Source organism: Ctenopharyngodon idella, chromosome 18, assembly GCF_019924925.1.
Source record: "Ctenopharyngodon idella isolate HZGC_01 chromosome 18, HZGC01, whole genome shotgun sequence".
In the NCBI taxonomy this organism is placed as follows: Eukaryota; Metazoa; Chordata; class Actinopteri; order Cypriniformes; family Xenocyprididae; genus Ctenopharyngodon; species Ctenopharyngodon idella.
The window spans coordinates 32733528-32750881 of NC_067237.1; the positions used below are offsets into that span (position 1 = coordinate 32733528).

The 17354-nt window shown below is 35.1% G+C and overlaps 2 protein-coding genes across 3 annotated transcripts in view; one reads left to right on the forward strand and one right to left on the reverse strand.

The window, feature by feature from the left end:
• Nucleotides 1-10191, forward strand: part of gdpd4a (glycerophosphodiester phosphodiesterase domain containing 4a) — a 29007-nt gene extending 18816 nt beyond the window's left edge. The window contains 6 exon segments of the mRNA XM_051870690.1: nt 3207-3431; nt 3628-3785; nt 4153-4300; nt 4391-4473; nt 5502-5581; nt 7728-10191. Coding sequence (XP_051726650.1) covers nt 3207-3431; nt 3628-3785; nt 4153-4300; nt 4391-4473; nt 5502-5581; nt 7728-7834 — 801 coding nt within the window. The 3' untranslated portion in view covers nt 7835-10191.
• Nucleotides 10192-11042: 851 nt separating this feature from the next.
• myo7aa (myosin VIIAa) overlaps nt 11043-17354 on the reverse strand; it is a 32343-nt gene continuing 26031 nt past the window's right edge. For both annotated transcript variants that reach the window (XM_051870688.1, XM_051870689.1), the window contains exons 36-44: nt 16263-16368; nt 15323-15436; nt 15035-15122; nt 14199-14305; nt 13895-14080; nt 13661-13777; nt 13407-13490; nt 12006-12125; nt 11043-11881 (exon numbers count right to left, since the gene is read on the reverse strand). In XM_051870688.1, the coding sequence (XP_051726648.1) occupies nt 11789-11881; nt 12006-12125; nt 13407-13490; nt 13661-13777; nt 13895-14080; nt 14199-14305; nt 15035-15122; nt 15323-15436; nt 16263-16368 (1015 nt within the window). In that variant the 3' untranslated portion in view covers nt 11043-11788. The remainder of the gene's footprint in view (nt 11882-12005; nt 12126-13406; nt 13491-13660; nt 13778-13894; nt 14081-14198; nt 14306-15034; nt 15123-15322; nt 15437-16262; nt 16369-17354) is intronic.

Sequence of the window (17354 nt, forward strand, 5' to 3'; positions counted from 1 at the left end):
AGAGACAACAAAACATTGAAACACAACATAACAATACGATTTACATAGCTAGATAAAAGCTTGACATAAGATGATTTTTAAGCTGGCATTTAAATACAGGCAGAGAAGGCGCAGCTCTAATAGAGGCTGGTAAATTGTTCCATAGACTAGGACCAGCAACAGCGAAGGCTCGATCACCTCTGCAGTGGAACCTAGATCTAGGAACAGTGAGGAGACCAAGATTACTGGATCTTAGGGACCTATTTGGTTTATAAAGAGAGATTGCCTCGGAGAGATATGGTGGGGCTTGGTTGTGCAAGGATTTGTAAACAAAAGTTAAGATTTTAAAACTAATTCTAAATTTAACTGGTAACCAGTTTAGTGAAATCCAAAGAATGGGTGAGATGTGGTCGAACTTTCGTCTGCCTGAAATCAATCTTGCAGCAGCGTTTTGGACCATCTGTAAACGCACTATAGAAGACTGACTTATACCATAGTAAAGTGAATTACAGTAATCTAGATGAGATAGAACAAATAATCTGTTCAAACTGTTTAACAGAGAGTAAAGATTTGATTTTTGATAAACGCCGTAAGTGGAAAAAACATGATTTGACCACTGCACTAATTTGTTTCTCAAAACCCAGGTTGCAATCAAAAAGGACACCAAGATTTTTGGTACAAGGTGTAAGGTAGGAAGAGAAATGACCAAAATGAGGGGCACAGTGTTGATATGACTTTGAGCCAAACAGAATGATTTCGGTTTTGTTCTCGTTTAACACTAAGAGATTCTGCTTTAACCATAGTTGTAATTTGTTTATACAATTCAACAGAGGTCCTAAAAAATCTTTACTTTTATGCTGCAAGGGAAAGTAAAGCTGAGTATCGTCCGCATAAAGGTGGAATGACACTCTGTATTTCTCAAAGATAGCACCTATTGGCAGCATGAATATAGAAAATAAAATTGGAGCAAGAATTGAGCCCTGTGGCACCCCACAAAAAATAGTCAAATGTTTTTACATTATTCGCTTCAGGGTTCATACAAGTGCTTCACACTTTTTCCATCACTTCGAAGCTCTAAATATTATCCAATTTAAATGCTATTTTTAATTGTGATGGCCATTTCCCTATAAAAATTAGGTTTTTACATGTTACTGTTGTTAATAAAAGTTCATTTTATTTTAACTCAAGCTTGTTGCATTACTGTCAAATGAGCATTTCCAAGAAATAAACGTAATATTATTTAGTTACTGCACTTGTAAATGCCTGCTTGGACCCCTAATAACAAAATATCAATACCCAGGGCACCAAGACACTGTCTATTAAACACTTCAACACATTCTAAATGATGAGATTGTAAGAGCAGTTCTATCATTACTACATAGAGAAGTTGTTTTATTAATATTATGTGGCCTACTTGGATGATATATAAATCACAAATTAGTTGATGCACATTAGTGCATCAAATTTAAGGGCAACAAAAACCTTCTATTTTAAAGATCAGACTTTGTCAAGCCAACATAAAGTTTGTCTTTCAAAAGTTTCAATCTATTTAATGAAGATTAGATTGTTAGCTAACTCTGCTATTAGTTTCTGTGATCGGGATCTGCCTAACTATTAGTTTCATTTTATTTTCTCGATGATGAAAGTGCAGCAGGCGGTCAGAGAATCCACGCGCCATGAAAAAATTGTTAAAGGACTCGACAAAGGTCAAAATAAGTGAGAGTTATAGGGGAAAAAAACGCAATCCCCTCTAATTTTCCGAATCACAAACTACTGGAAAACAGCCCATTTGGGTTACAGTGGTTGTGCTGTATGTTTTTGACTTACCAAAAAGAACTGGTTCATAAGAGTCATCTGTTAATGAAGTACACAGCACATGCAGCAGATGTATTTTCTTATGTCATCACGTTAAAGCGCAGCTGCTAAAAACTGTACAGGAAACTGCTCACATTTATATTTGATATTGGGATAAATAATCTGGAGTGGCAGATGGGGTGGCAATGCTTTTTCTTAGGCTGGTAGTTGCGATATGCCACCCATGCCACCCTGGTAGATCCGCCTCTTTAAGTGGCTATTTTGCATTTTGTAATTTTTAATAAAAAATAATATCTATAATATCTCATTTAAAATAATAATAATGTAATATAAATATATAAATATTATACTGTATTTAATAAAATAATGTTTTAATGGGCAGTATGATCAAGTAATGAGTCATGAAAAAATTAAATAATATGAAAATTAGCATAATATGCAGAAAAGAAGTGTATTCTGCAGAGAGAGTAAAAGCAGTATACTATTCCAAAGCTTTTGTTTTCTTTTGTTGTTAATTTTGTTGTGTTTTTGGTTTTGTTTTGTTTTCTTTTTCTTTTCTTTTCTTTTCTTTTCTTTTCTTTTCTTTTGTTTTGTTTTGTTTTGTGTTTTGTTTTGTTTTGTTTTGTGTTTTTTGTTTTGTTTTGTTTTGTGTTTTTTGTTTTGTTTTGTTTTGTTTTGTTTTGTTTTGTTTTGTTCTGTTTTTGTTTTTTGTTTTGTGGTCAAGTTTTTTTTTGTAGTTTCATTTTAGAGGAGTGACACTGTAATTGCTTATATTTGTTTTACTTTTTACAAAGCTGGATATCATATTATGTTTTTTCCAGACACATATTATTCTTTCAGGATAATTATAAATAATAAAATCCATTTAATCAGAGAACGCACCAAATGCATTTGTATTTTTAGAGAAATCACTCAGGTTCTTTGGATGTTGTGATCAAAACAGGTTAAAAACAAATAGAAACCACTCATAGTTAAATAAAACCCCATCATACTATAACAAAAATGATAATGCAGTTCACATCCATATATGCTTTGGTTCTTGGCCCCTTAATTAAACTCAGAATCCTTCTTAAATCCCTGTGTGGAATCAATTGGGATTAAAGGATTCTGGCTGGAATTAGGCTTTGCCAGGAGGTGCCGTGCGTCACTGTTCCACCCTGAAAGACATATGACTGATGCTGATGCTCAACCTCACCCAGTTTAAAGTTCAATAGAGGGAGTTATTCATGGCTTTGATCAAGTAAACTGCTTGTGGATTGTAGTTTTTAAGGTGTATCATGCACCATCTTTGAGCTCCTAATATGTTAAATCTTATAATGGATCTATAAAACTGTTGTCAGACTGCATGCCTTATTAATTAACTCAAGTTAACCAATCTTCTCCTCTCTCTCTCTCTCTCTATCTCCTCTCAGAGGGATCCATTCGGTACAGCCTCCTCTCTTGATCTAAATGAAAGGGATCAGGTCCAGAACCAGACGGTACCAACACTGAAAGAGTTCCTGAATCTGGCCGCTCAGCATGAGAGACTGGTGATCTTTGACCTCAGACGTCCGCCCCGAGGCCACCCATACAGGGACACGTGGATCACTCGCACCCTAGAGGTCATACACAACGAGTCCTTCATTAACTCCAGCCAGGTAGTTCATGAACCCTAGTTGGATGCTGACTTTTTCCTTCTAACCTTAAACAATGGCATTATAATGTCATGTTATGTAACCTCATGGCATTTTGTGTTTCCATTTTTAAACAGTTCTATAAAAAAGGGAAAAAAGGAGCTGATTGATGCCTAATGATGTATTATATAATGTTTTTTTCTGGTCTGTTTTCTGGTAGGTGATGTGGCTGCCGGCAGATCAGAGGAGTCTGGTACAGGAGCTGGATCCCGAGCTGCAGCAGACGTCTGGAGATCATGCGTCTATAGAGGAGCTGCAGGAGGAACATATAGTCCGACTCAACCTCCATTACAGCTACATGTCACAGGAACAGATCAGGTATGTCAGGTTGTGTCTGATTTACTGCAGGTAATTGCTGCCTCTGGTCAAGTAATTGTTTATATGACAAATTTTGGTCACATAATTTTGTTTTCAGTAGTGTTTTCAGTAGAATTGTGTGTATATATATATATATATATATATATATATATATAATATATTATTTAATTAATAAAAAAAAATTCTGTTATCATTTACTAACCCTTGTGGCTGCTGAAGCCTAAATGTTTGTGTAATAAATTCTTTGTTGAATCATCTTCTGGTGCGTTGCAAACAAAAGCTTTACAATTAAAGTCTGAAACTTCATAATGCGTTATCTTCATAATGTGTTATCCTGAACCTCTCCTGAATGTGTTTCTGATTTCAGAAAGTACGCCTCTGTGAACATCAGCACTAACCTGTATGTGATCAGTCAGCCGTGGTTATATTCCCTGGCATGGTGCGCTGGCGTTCATTCGGTTACTACAAACGCCCTGCACATCCTCAAGAAACTGCAGCGCCCCCTGTTCCTCATGGTGAGTTGAGCCTAGCATTGAGATCACAAATATTAAACTCTATGATTCAGAAGACAATGACGATTCTTTTCCTCACAAATCCTCACGCAGACTCCAGACGAATACGGTTTGATGTGGATCCTGACAGATATTGTCTCTGCTTTCTTCATCACAGCTATTTTCATATTCCACTGGTGAGTTCTGCTTCAACTAACCAGCCATTCACCTGCTGTTTAGTTTCAAACCTAATCAAACATACATGTTCAAGTATTTGTAGCCTGGTAACTGTCAGTATCATGGTATTGGTACAATTGGCACGCTTTTTTATTGCCTTTCCCCTCGTCACATATTTTAGTAATCATTGTAAATTAGGTGTCACTTAAACACTCAAAATTCATCCTGTGAAAACCGTTTTGAAATTGGATTGAAATTGAAATGGTGCAACCTTGGAAACAGTACTTTAAAAGCTTTCGGCATGCTCAATTTTTGTGGTATCAACTTCAAATTTGGAACACAACTTGCTAGATATGTGGCTTTGTTTTTCTAGCAACTTTAGAGTACCAATTATTTTGTAAAATATATATTTTGGATAAAAAAAAAAGTTTATTTCATTTGTTTAGTTGCTTTTTCACAGTGACATTAAACTTCTTGAACTTTTTTACACGTTCATTTTTTTTTTTTTTTTTCATTTCTGCAATAATTTGCAATAATCTTTAAAGAGCGTCTTCTTTAAAAAGAGGCCAACCTTAGATTTGTATTCTGAAGCATTCATGAATTACAACCATTTCAATTCAAATGTGTCGTGTGTCAAAAGATTAAAAATCTTCCAGATCAAATTGGCATAAAATCTAATATCTTACAAATAGCATGCGAAATTAGAATTGCATCAATTGCAGTATGTCCCAAAACATACTGTAGTTCCCTGAAAATAGAATACCAAAGGTGCCTGGATGGTACTTTTTCTGGAGGATTGTTAAATTGTTAAAATGCTTTTAAAGGGACAGTTCACCCAAAAATGAAAAGGCTATAATGTTACCACAATCTGTTTATTTGTAAGATTAATATGAGTTTTATTTCCAGCATTTTATTAAAAGCATGTTATTCCACATCTTTTCCTATGTTCTTTCTCAAAATTCAAATTGAAGGCTTAAAAAAGGAAATGTGCCAAAATTATGTTTGTTTGTCATGATATAAATTCAGCATGTAATGTTTCCTCCTACAGGTGGCGTGAGCGAGGTTTGCCTTTCTGGTCTGGTAGTAGACAGGTGAATGAGAATGGACCGTACAGCAAGTTCAGGACTGGTAAGTTGTTCATTTTGGCTTGAAGTCTCTTATTGGTCATGTTGGCATGTCATCCTGCATGTGCTGTCCAGCTATTTTCGGAATGGCAGTCGATCATACTACTGTTGCCAAATCTGCAATATACAACAGAGCACACTGTGTGGGACACTGTATCTTTGGTCGACCTCAGCCAAACACATCCTCCTTGCTGTATTTTCTGAACACCTTAGCGTATCATTACGAAACTTGGTATGGGTCATCAGCACAATGCCCTGAAGGAGCCTGAGAAGTTTTGGACCAGCGCCACCTAGTGGAGATTTAAAAAAAAAAATATATATATATATATGCTTATAACTTTTGCCGAGTCCAACGATACCAAACATGCTAGGTTTCGACTGTTTGGTTTGAGCGATGTGGTGATTTAGTCCTTAAAAAACAACTGCGAATATCTTTGAAACCGTTAGTGCGATCGAGACGAAACCAGCATAGGAAACACGGAACCTTAGTTGGTTAATTAAAAGTCAAAGCCCAAATGTCAAAATTTTGATAAAAAAGTGGCAAAAAAAGTCTTCCATGGGTCATTTTTTATGTTCTCATACATATAAATGTCTATAACTCCGAAACGAAATGAGATATTTTTACCAAATTTGACACACACATGTATGGGCTCACTCTGAGGACACATAAAAAAAAAAGCGGTGGAATTGTGCCTCTTGGTGGCGCTATAATTGAACAAAACATGAAATTGCCATTAACTACAATACAGTATTGTGATATAAAATACAATATTTTATGAATGCATTAGTGTACCATTACGAAACTCAATATGTGCCATCGGCACCATGCTCTGAAGGTACTCAAAAGGTTTTGAGACAGCGCCTCCTTGTGGTCAAATGTTATAATGAAATTTTAAAAAAATGCTCATAGCTTTATATAAATGTGGCCTATTGTAATGAGACTGATCTTAATAGATTCTTTTGGTCATGCTGAGCACATTGATGCCAGTTTTGCCAAAGTCATCAAAACTTCCTCTTCACCACTTTGATTTTCTTTAAAATCACAATTTTTTCAATCTCCTCCTAGACCGTTGGTCCAATTTTCACCAAAATCGAATCATATCATCTTCAGACCATGCCGGCAAAAAGTTTTTTTGTGTTGATAGACAAAACCGTTTTCGTATACCGCAGCAACGAATTAGAGGCTTGATGCCAAAATGACTGTTGAGTCTGTATCTCTGCAATGCTTTGACATATTGACACCAAACTTTGCGATTGTCATTGTCATCTCACTCTGACCATACCACATTAATTTGGTCACAGCGCCACCTATTGGTCGAAAGTGATAAACCAGTAAATCTTTATTATTGAGCTGTTTTTTCAGCTCTTTTACCTAAAATGATCTTAATAGGTCTTTAATTGCTCACTGATGCAGTTGGTCTGATGCTCACAGCCATGTTGGCTGGCTTATTGTGCCTTCTTTGGTCTTGGCCCCGTAAATGCTGCTTGCAGCTTTAATTATTATTATTATTATTATTATTATTATTATTATTATTTTAATATCGCTATTTAGGTTTAAATTATTTTTAATTCAATTTTAGTTTTTATTTCTTAAACTTGAACTTCTTTCAGTTTATTGCCAAGGCAACATTTCTAAGTTTTTAGTTTTTCCAACTAATATTTATATTTTGTTATTTCAGCTTTATTTCAATTAACAGAAATGTTTTTAATAATTTTAGTTTTCGTTAACAATACTAACCATGGCTTCATGTAAATATTGTAGCTCAAAGTGGTTCAGCAGACAAAAAAGATTTGGAAATCCCTGATCTAAATGGCAAACAATTTCTATGCAAAGGTGAAGTAAAATAAATAAATAAATAAATAAATAAAATTTGTAAGAAATTGTATTAGTCAGATTTTCCAGCACCTGTCCCAGAAACCCTTGTTTTGTGTCCTGTGCCGCTGTTTGAATGTGACTCTCTGTGCTGTAGAACCATCTGAGGTCCAGGGCATTCGCTGGAACCCTCTGTACTTTGACGGACCGTCACTCTCCCTGGACCCTGTGCATGTTCCCCCTGTGCATGGCTTCCCCGTACCCATCTGACCCTCCATCACTCTCATTACTGAGCTGCTATCATATCTTTCCCTCTCCTTTACGCTCCATACGGCAGAGCTGAGCGACGTCTGGTCCATCTCCAGCATCAGCGTTCGTGGAGAGGCTCAGAGCTCGCCAGTCCCTACGAACCTCCCCACCATTTCAGAGGAGCCACCCATCTGAAAAGGACAAAAGAGAGATCTGTGGAAGGTATAAAGACTGTAGACCACCTAGAGCTCCGGCGCCGTCAGCATCATCGCACTCCATTTGCATCTGAGCTTCAAACTGATGCAGACATGAATCAGAGCCTGTGAAGCGCTCCATGCTTCAAATCAACTGGGAAAGATTTCTTTTTTTAAAGATGGTTTTCATATACTAATCTTGACTAGGGTCAAGCTTGGAGACAAAACAATTTATGTATTTTGAACACAGTTAAATTAACCTCCATTATTCCCCAAACAGGTAATATGAAGACAAATAAGAAATGAATACCTATTTTGGATCTGAGGAAGAATGTGTTTCAGTTAAATGGTGATTCTCACGAAAATGCGTTTCACCCTAAAATCAAGTTATTCAAAATTACATTGTCATGACAGTTCAGCACGTTTCCCCCCAAATTCTCATTTGTCAAGACATTTGACTTTTTGTAATCTCCTCCATTATTCTGGGAAAACAAAAGTATGGCAAAATAAATTAAATTAAAGCTGCAGTCCATAACTTTTTTTTGGGTTAAAAATTATCCAAAATCAATTTTTGAGCAAGTACATAACCAGCAGGTGTTCAAAACTATCTCCTTACCTTAGCCCGATTCACAACGGTAAGCTTGTAATAATGTTTTCTAGTAAGAGCGGTACTGGTAGGTTTACACGGGAAATTCAAGCATGCCGCCATTCGTCTTTGCGTCATTACGTCACGTCTGTTTACATAAAGAAGGAGTCCCAGCTAGTAGGCTATATCATGTCAGATTGCTCCAGCTAGCGGATCATTTATAGCCTTTTCTCACAGCAGCTGGAATAATTAAACTTATCATTTTGATGGCGGATTGTTTTGAAAAATTAACATTAGAAATTAGACTGTACAGAAATTGAAATCTACAGGTAACACCAATACACACTAAATACCAACAGTCACGCAATGCTGATGTTGTTAACATTAACAATTTGAGAACAAAGTTTAATAATAATTTGCACGGTTTGATGTGATATGAGCTATCGTTAGATTTAATCACCATTGGCAGCATGATTTATTGTAATGCTTTTTTTCTCAGTTGGTCAGAACAAAAGTGGCAGATTTGTTACTTGTTCAGATGACATTTTCCGGTGAAAATTCTTATTTTGATCATACTTCCAAGAAGTAGAATCTGTGATTCAGAAGTACAGTATCCACACCGATGTGGTGACTGACAGAAAACATTAGATTCATCTGCGCTGAGGAGCCGTGCCGATGCACAACCCACGTAAAGATGATAATTCCACAAATAACTGCAATTGCAGGTTTCAAACAGAGATGGCGACAAAGAGGCAAAACTTACAGACTGCAGCTTTAAAATTCAATTTTAAAACATTCCCACTTAAGGCAACTTAAATGCAATTTTTGCATTAATAAAATTAAATGTGCTCAAAACCTACACACACACACACACACACACACACACACACACAGATATATATATATATAATCTCAGTACCCTCAGTCATTTCTTATTCTGGGGTTAATACTTTGGCAGTACCATGAAATTCATGTACCATGGTGTTTACATGGTACCCAGAGGCAATTCATAGAAAACATGTTATATGTTAGTGATATTTTGTTAAAAAATATCAAATGTATTTGACCAATTATTTTCTGAATTGGTGGCGTAAGATGAATCGATCATCCAGCTTCTTTTGCTTCTGTGAAGTTCGTTTTTATCAAAGACAGAATTTGCCTATTTTAGACCCAAATGCAAATAGCTTGATTACTGTAGGATGACGCATGGTAATATTGCAAAGAGTGTTTAAGATGTCAGATCCATTGCATGGTGTGACAAATTTGACAAACATTTACTATCAGGAAGACAATAAAAATCCAAACAGACAATCTGAATTTTAAAGATTTAGCTATTGAACTTTTGACAGTGGAATTGCTGAAGTGAAATCGCAAGAAACTTCTTGAAATGTACATAGTTATACAGTAGTGCTCGATTTAATCAGCCTCTGATAACTTAAAAAATGTCTTTATTTGGAAGTGAACATACGTGAGCTCCTCATCGTACCGCAGACATGCAGCATTAACAGCCGTTTGCATGTTAAAACAGCGAGTGCTGGATTGCATATGTTTTCTTTTCATGGTTATGCTGAAACATTCCTGCCTGTATAAAATGCAATGCCTAGCGTGATTTCTATTTACTTAATCTTTTAATGTAACTTATGACTGTAAATATGATTGTAAACTGACCTTAAATGATATTCTGATCTGATATCAGATTTTTTTGTTGTCTCCTTTTGTTACTCTATCATCAGCACTAATAGCCTAAATAAAAATATTTTTAGCAGACTCAAGATATGCCTCAGTTCGTAGCTTTACAAAAGGTTTGCTCTATATGTGAGAATTTCAGCATCGCATCACAAAAATATTGAACCCATGTTTAATTCATCATGTTATAAACTCTGCACTTTTTAAAGGTTTAATATAAAATTTTATTTATAACTAAACTGGTGCCGTTACATAAGAGTGGGAAAATAACAGTAGTCAGAACTTTATCTGCTTATAAATGAATTAGCGCATAAAACACAAAAAACAGACGTGTTCTGTAGTTCAGGTTAGTTTCTGATGTTACAGTGAGTCAGTCAAATAATTGTGCTGAAGGACATTTGGTGCAAATAAAGGCCATAAATTAACTGAATAAAAAGACACTAACAATTTAAACCTACAGTTCCATAAACAAGCATCAACACTCTTTCAAAAAATGGAAAACTACTGCGTCATTTTAGCGTATCTATTTATCAGCTACTGGGTGAGTCATGTGAATCTCTTGTGAATCTCACATTTCAATATCATTTCAAAGGAAAAAAAAATACAAAATTTACATTAAGAAAGTGAATCCTGTTTTCAAAAGCAAGAAGATTTTTATAGTATACACTATGTACTGCCTACTAACATTTTTATCTCAATTTAAACTTGCTTTTTTTGTTGGTTCTCATTAAATCCTCAACACTATAATGCAGTTTTTTTTTTTTTATTACTTTCTAATGTTTTTAAATCATACATTAAAGGCAGTGCAACAAATAGACTTCTGTAACTAGCTTTCTAAAAACATTTCATTTTCCTGTATGCAAAATATTTCTATATTTTGATTCGGGTGAAATACGATCTGAAATGGTGCTTGACTTTCTAGGGTAAAACGTTCATGTTCATTTGCAAATGTAAATGTTTATGTAGATGCAATTTTTAAATAAGGCCATGTATTTTCCATTCTCTTTTTTCCTTCCTAAAATACACGTACACTACAAATCATAGCGGCATGAAGTTTGATCATGTAACAATTTTTTAAGCCTGTAGAAACAGTTGCCCATCTTCCACAAACAGCAGTAAGGCATGCAGTTTAACAATATTTTAAAAAGTTAATCAAATTTAAATCACAGAATTCTCAAATTCTGCCAAAACCCCCAGAGACTCAGGCAAGTATTTTTCTTAGTGCATTTACAGTGTTTTTACCACCTAATGTATCCAAATACTGTTTGTTCATTGCAGTTATTGTAAGGAATACAGCACAAATTTCCAAAACGTTGATGAAAGCTTCGAGATGCATGTAGCTAAGCCATTCCAGTTCATATTTGACGCAGTAAATGGTACCTAAATTGTGCATTAAGTCATATAATACATTTTCTGGAGCAAATCATCCAACAAAAGACACAAAATCAGGTTCTTCACGCCTTTTCCAAAGAGGCAAAGTCCCTTCAGCTTTGCTCAGAGGTAGTCATCCTCACTGGAGGCGGATGAAGAGTCTTCATCGGGGTACACAGAGCCCTGGGAACTGGCAGAGGGGGTGCGGCTCATTCGCCACAGCTGGGAAGCGAAGGCCCGCCCCCAGCTACAGGGCCGACCAATAGGCCGCAGCAGACGCACCAGCTCTACCGCCTCACGCCAATCAAACGTTCACTTGCTGTGGCCGCGTGAATTACGCTGCTTACTCATAGTGGTCAACATCTGGCTAATGTAGGACGTCAACAGGTCATCCATTTTGTAGCCCTGTTATGTGGAAAACAAGGGAAGAAAATTTACAAATTGTTTATATAAACCTCATTAAAAAGTGATGCAACTGTGCTGGTATTTGCAATTCCGTTGCATGTACAGTAAGTAGAGTTTCTCTCACCAGTGACGTCTCGCACAGAAGTTTGCTGCCCTGAACCAGGTTGCCGATTGTGATGTGGAAATACGTGTTCCCGCTGCTCCAGTTAGAAATCTTTGTGAAGGGATATGTGGTTAAAATATCCTGCGGATCAAGAAAAGAGGAAACACAAATATCACTGCACACTGGGATCAGTACGGAGAGCAAAAACTCTGAAAACACACCATTAAAAAATTGTTGCTAAATAAAAGAAATAAAATAAACGTTACCTGAAATAAAATAATTACAAATGCACATAAAATTAGTCAAATTAAAATGAAAATATAAAATAAATGTATATACAATCAAACCAAAAATTATTCAGACATTTTTGATATATTTTTACTAGTGGGTACAGGACACTATAGTTCATTTGTGTAAGTGAGGATAGCAAAAAAAAAGTAAACTGTGACATATTATACCCAAAAATTCTTCATACAGTGGACTACCAGTAAAATTGATAAAAATTTGGAACCAAAAATTATTCAGACACTTTGACCTGACCATGTTTTGCTTAAGTGTTATCTGACATAATTAAGATTAATTTTTTCTGACACTTTAACTCTGAGATCTTGTCATATTTTATTACCATTTTTTTAAACTCTAGTGAATAAACTCGATTAATGAATGAAATGTTCAAGGTGTCTGAATACATTTTGGTTTGACTGTAATAGTATGTATATAATACTATATATAAATAATAGTATATAATTAATACTATAATAGTATATAATAGTAAATATATAAATATAAATAATACTAAAATAAAACTACACTGAGTTTGTTTGCAATGCATTCTGATTTATTCCTAAAACTTTTTTTTTTCATTTCTTTTAAGTTTAACGATGTACTAAAATAACTAAAACTGAAATAAAAATTATTAAAAACTATATACACATAAAAAAAACAATAATAAAAATGAAAACAGAAAATACAATTATAAGAGCTAATTCAAAATATATATATAAAAAAAAAAAAAAAATATATATATATATATAAAATAGTATCTCAATGATACTAAAATAACACTGATTAACAACATGCTGTGATTTACAAATATTATAAACACTATAAACGTGTATTTTAGTTCCCCTCACTCCAAAACAAATCCTTCAAATTTAATGGTATTCACAACAGAACTGGAATAAAAAATATATGTATAAAACAAAAACTCGTTTTAAACAACATTTATTATAAATGCCAAGCCTAAGTGAATTTATTTAAAGCGGAACTGAAACATGGACTCACTTCATCTCTCATTCGGCCCTAATCAAAATGTGTGCACTATGCACGTTTTGTAAGTCAATACAAGTCGCAGCACGTTGCAGATGATAAATAACCTAAATTTATATGAGTCAAAACAACAAAAAAAGAAAGAAAACACACCTTGTTCTTGGGGTCGATTAGGCTGACTCCATATTTATTGATGGCTATCAACAGGATCTCAGGGAAGTGTGGCTCAGTGGTTTGCTGTAACGGGAGCAATGAAAAAATATTAAAAGAGACTGATCAGTCCATCCAAAGAAAAAAAGAAGTCAGCTTTGAAGCACATACTGAGCATTGAGTTCCAAAAACTCCTTGTTTATAGCAAGTAGAAAAATCCCAGCTTACCAAACCACAAGTTAATATAGCACAGTTACCTTCACTTCAAAAAAGGCAGAACCAAACGTGGGCCATTTGAAAATGATCTTCAGAAACATCAGCTTTGCTTCCTCCCTTGATTTCCCAGCTTGTCTGTTGAAGTATGCCACAATCGACTGCAACAAAAGGAGGAAGAGATAAGGTCTAGCCAGTATATTTTGTCAATAAAACTACAAGGATATGTATTTGAAGGACGCACACAGCCGAAAACATTATGAGAAAGTGACACAAACCCTTTTCCAGTCATCAGGCGAGAGCTGGCGAATCAGGTCCTGAGGAATCATCTCCTTCAGCATCTTGGGAATACTGGGAAAGTGAGATTTGTCATCCTCAAATTTGACCCGGTAGATCAGAGCGCCGAGCTGGAAAACCTCTTCTCTGGAGCATTTGTGGTATCCACGGAGATACTTAGGAAGTTCCTACACATGGGAAGTGTTATAAAGATAAGCTGACATATATAAATCAGGGATTTATCCAAGTGTCTGTGGTTTCATGATGTGGTATTTGGATGGTTATGAGGCCTCATAACCAGCTCACCTGATAATAGTGAAAGATGGAGTCTGCGAAGGAGTCTTTGCCTGGAACTGTGGTTGTCCAGAGCTTCTTCATGAAAAACACCTGGTAGGTCAATGAAGGCACTATACCTGAACATCAGAGGAAGAGCCGTTACGTTACAGTATTTACTTAATAAACAGGTTTTCATTCTGCTACCCTTTTCCTTAAAAAAATAAAAAAATAAACTTTTGCAGTGTATACAGCGATTGTAAAACCATGGCACTTCAAAAGTTTGGGGTCAGTAACATTTTTTTTTTTATTTATTTATTTATTTATTTTTTTACAAAATAATACTTTTATTCAGCAAGGATGTGTAAAATTAATCAAAAGTGCCAGTAAAGACAAATAAATGATGTTCTTTTTGAACTTCCTATTCATCAAAGAATCCTAAAAAAAAATGTATCACGGTTTCCACAAAAATATTAAAGCAGCACAACTGTTTTCAATAATATTTTGTTTTCAATAATAATAAAAAATGTTTCTTGAGCAGCAAATCAGCATATTAGAATGATTTCTGAAGGATCATGTGACACTGAAGACTCGAGTAACGATGCTGAAAATTTAGCATCACAGGAATAAGTTACATTTTAAAATATATTCAAATAGTTATTTGAAATTGTAATAATATCTCACAATATTACAGTTTTTACTGTATTTTTAATCATATAAATGCAGCCTTAGCATAAACATCCTTTAAGAACATTAAAAAATCCTACCAACCCCAAACATCCAAAAAAATTCCATGGTAATGTTTTGTTAGCGCACATGAGATATGAATAGAGTAAACCATAATTGTGCAGTAGAATTCACAGCTGTACCATCTTTAGCGGGTCTTGCTTTCTTGATCCAGTCTGTCAAATGGCGGACAAAGTCAAAGAAGAAATCACCCTCAGGTACACTTATCACCTATAATGCATAAAAGCAGATAAAAATAATATTATATACATCTTGATAGGAATTGTATACTATTTTATACCCATAACCTACCTAGTTGGGTTAAGCATGAAAGATTGTTCAAGAACAAAAGATGAAGGAAATTGTGCCACATGGGCAAAATCCCATTGAAATCCCAAAGATGCTGTTCTGCCTCACTGTATGATTTTTACCTTATCAGAGATCTTGACAAACAGACTAAAGCCTTCAGGTGATTTGAGCAGCAGTCTGCTGGAGATGTTCAGACAGAAGTCTTTGGCCTTCGTGCTGGACTCCACCTCAAACGCCTGAAAACAGACAGCGGGAATCTTCAGTCTGTCTTTACCCATCCAAAACATTGCAAAGCTGTATCGAACACTTCCAGATGCATTTAAAAGAATATCCCGGGAAGGTTTAACCATACAGTATAAAACCTACTGTATATCATATTTGATTCACAAATTTCTAAGGCTTCTAAATGATCAACATGGCCAAAATTGTGCTGAAAAGCCTGTTGCACACAGTCTACTACATGCTGTTTGTCGTCTGATTGATAGTTTATACTTTAGGCCCTTTAGTAAAAGTAAAAGGCCTTTTAGTGTAATTCTAAAACCGTCCGGCTTAAGGTCCACATGTCGTTTTGCTATGAAATCTTTACTTATTTTTATAAAGTAAATGTAAGAATAATTTTATATTGTTAGTAATATTGCAAGATGAACACTTTCTGGACTAAAGCAACTTACTTGATTATCCATACATCCAAACCATGTTAATATGTGTGTATCAAATATGATCCTTCAGACTTTTGAGGAACGTTTATTTGTTCACCATATTCTCACTATATGAGCCATAAAAACCTGATGTATTAATTTTTAAAAAATAAATAAACATTTCCTTTTCAATAAATGAGATTTTCTTGACTTCATGTCAGGCTTTACAGGGTTAAAAGCAGAAATGTGAAGCTTTCATTTCTGACTTTAGCATTCTAACAAATAATAATGAAAAACTGAACATGAAAAATTCTCAGTATATCAACGTCACCACTGAATCACATTACCGTCCAAATCAGCAAGATCCCAATATGTTTGATGAGTCATAAGCATATGAAAGTCTGTCCTGATGAACATATCTCACCTCATCTGTGTCATCAGGGAAGTACACTTTATGAAAGATCTGTGTGGTCTTGTGCTGAATAGCCTCCACCTCAACCAGGTGAGGGGGATATTTTCGGGATCCGTTCCTACACACAAACAAACATACGGCATCCATGATGAGTCATTCACACTATAAAACTCTTCACACAGACGTCTCATATTCATCAGAACTAGAAAATAACAGACTCTTATTGACTGTGAGCTCAGAATGGAGCTGACAGACAAAGAAACAGAAAAACAGTGCGAAAGAGATAAAAAGGACACAACATCAAGAAAAAACTGCTTAATTGCACACTGCAGATAGAAGAGATGAGTCATTCTGCTTCAGGAAAAGAGTCATTTTAGGAGTATTGAATGATAGAATGTTTGTTCTGAAAGAGCAAAAAGTGGGGCTAAGAGATGAAATCTCCTATGAAACTTTCAGTATTACATATCATCAAGGCGGAGAAAAGAAAACAACCCTGCAGACAACAGGTAAATGCCGTTATCGCGCTTTTCCCTGTTCGTTTAGTAAATATGTTTACACAGCTTTTTAAAAATGCCGGGTGTGTTTGACCAATCAACATATACTCAAGTCACTGATAGTTCCTATAGTGCTGGTTTAGAGCCCTTCTCTGAAGTAGGAGCTAATTTAGTTCCCCCAAAAGGATTTCCTAGAACTACAATCATTCCTAGTTCCTGTGGTGCGAACATGGCAAAATCCGGGTACTTCAGCCAATAGTTCTAGGAACTATGAAAAGGTTATTCCAGTGCAAAAGCCCCTATTGTAATTAGATTACTGTACTAATTACTCTGTCTACAATGTATTGCATTACTTATTACTATTTACTTTCTCAATCCCATATCAACCTCGACCAGTTGAACAATACAAGGATAAACATGAACCGGCTCTTTTAATTCTTTCAAATAAACAATATAAAATTACATAAATTATTCTTGAACTGACCAAAGTATTTAAAGGGAGAAGGTTACATTAAAAACATACATTTTAACATTAGATGTTTCTAATGTTTTATATAAAATTGTTCTATACACTGTAAAAGGTGGTAACCTGCAATTGTTACCATTTATT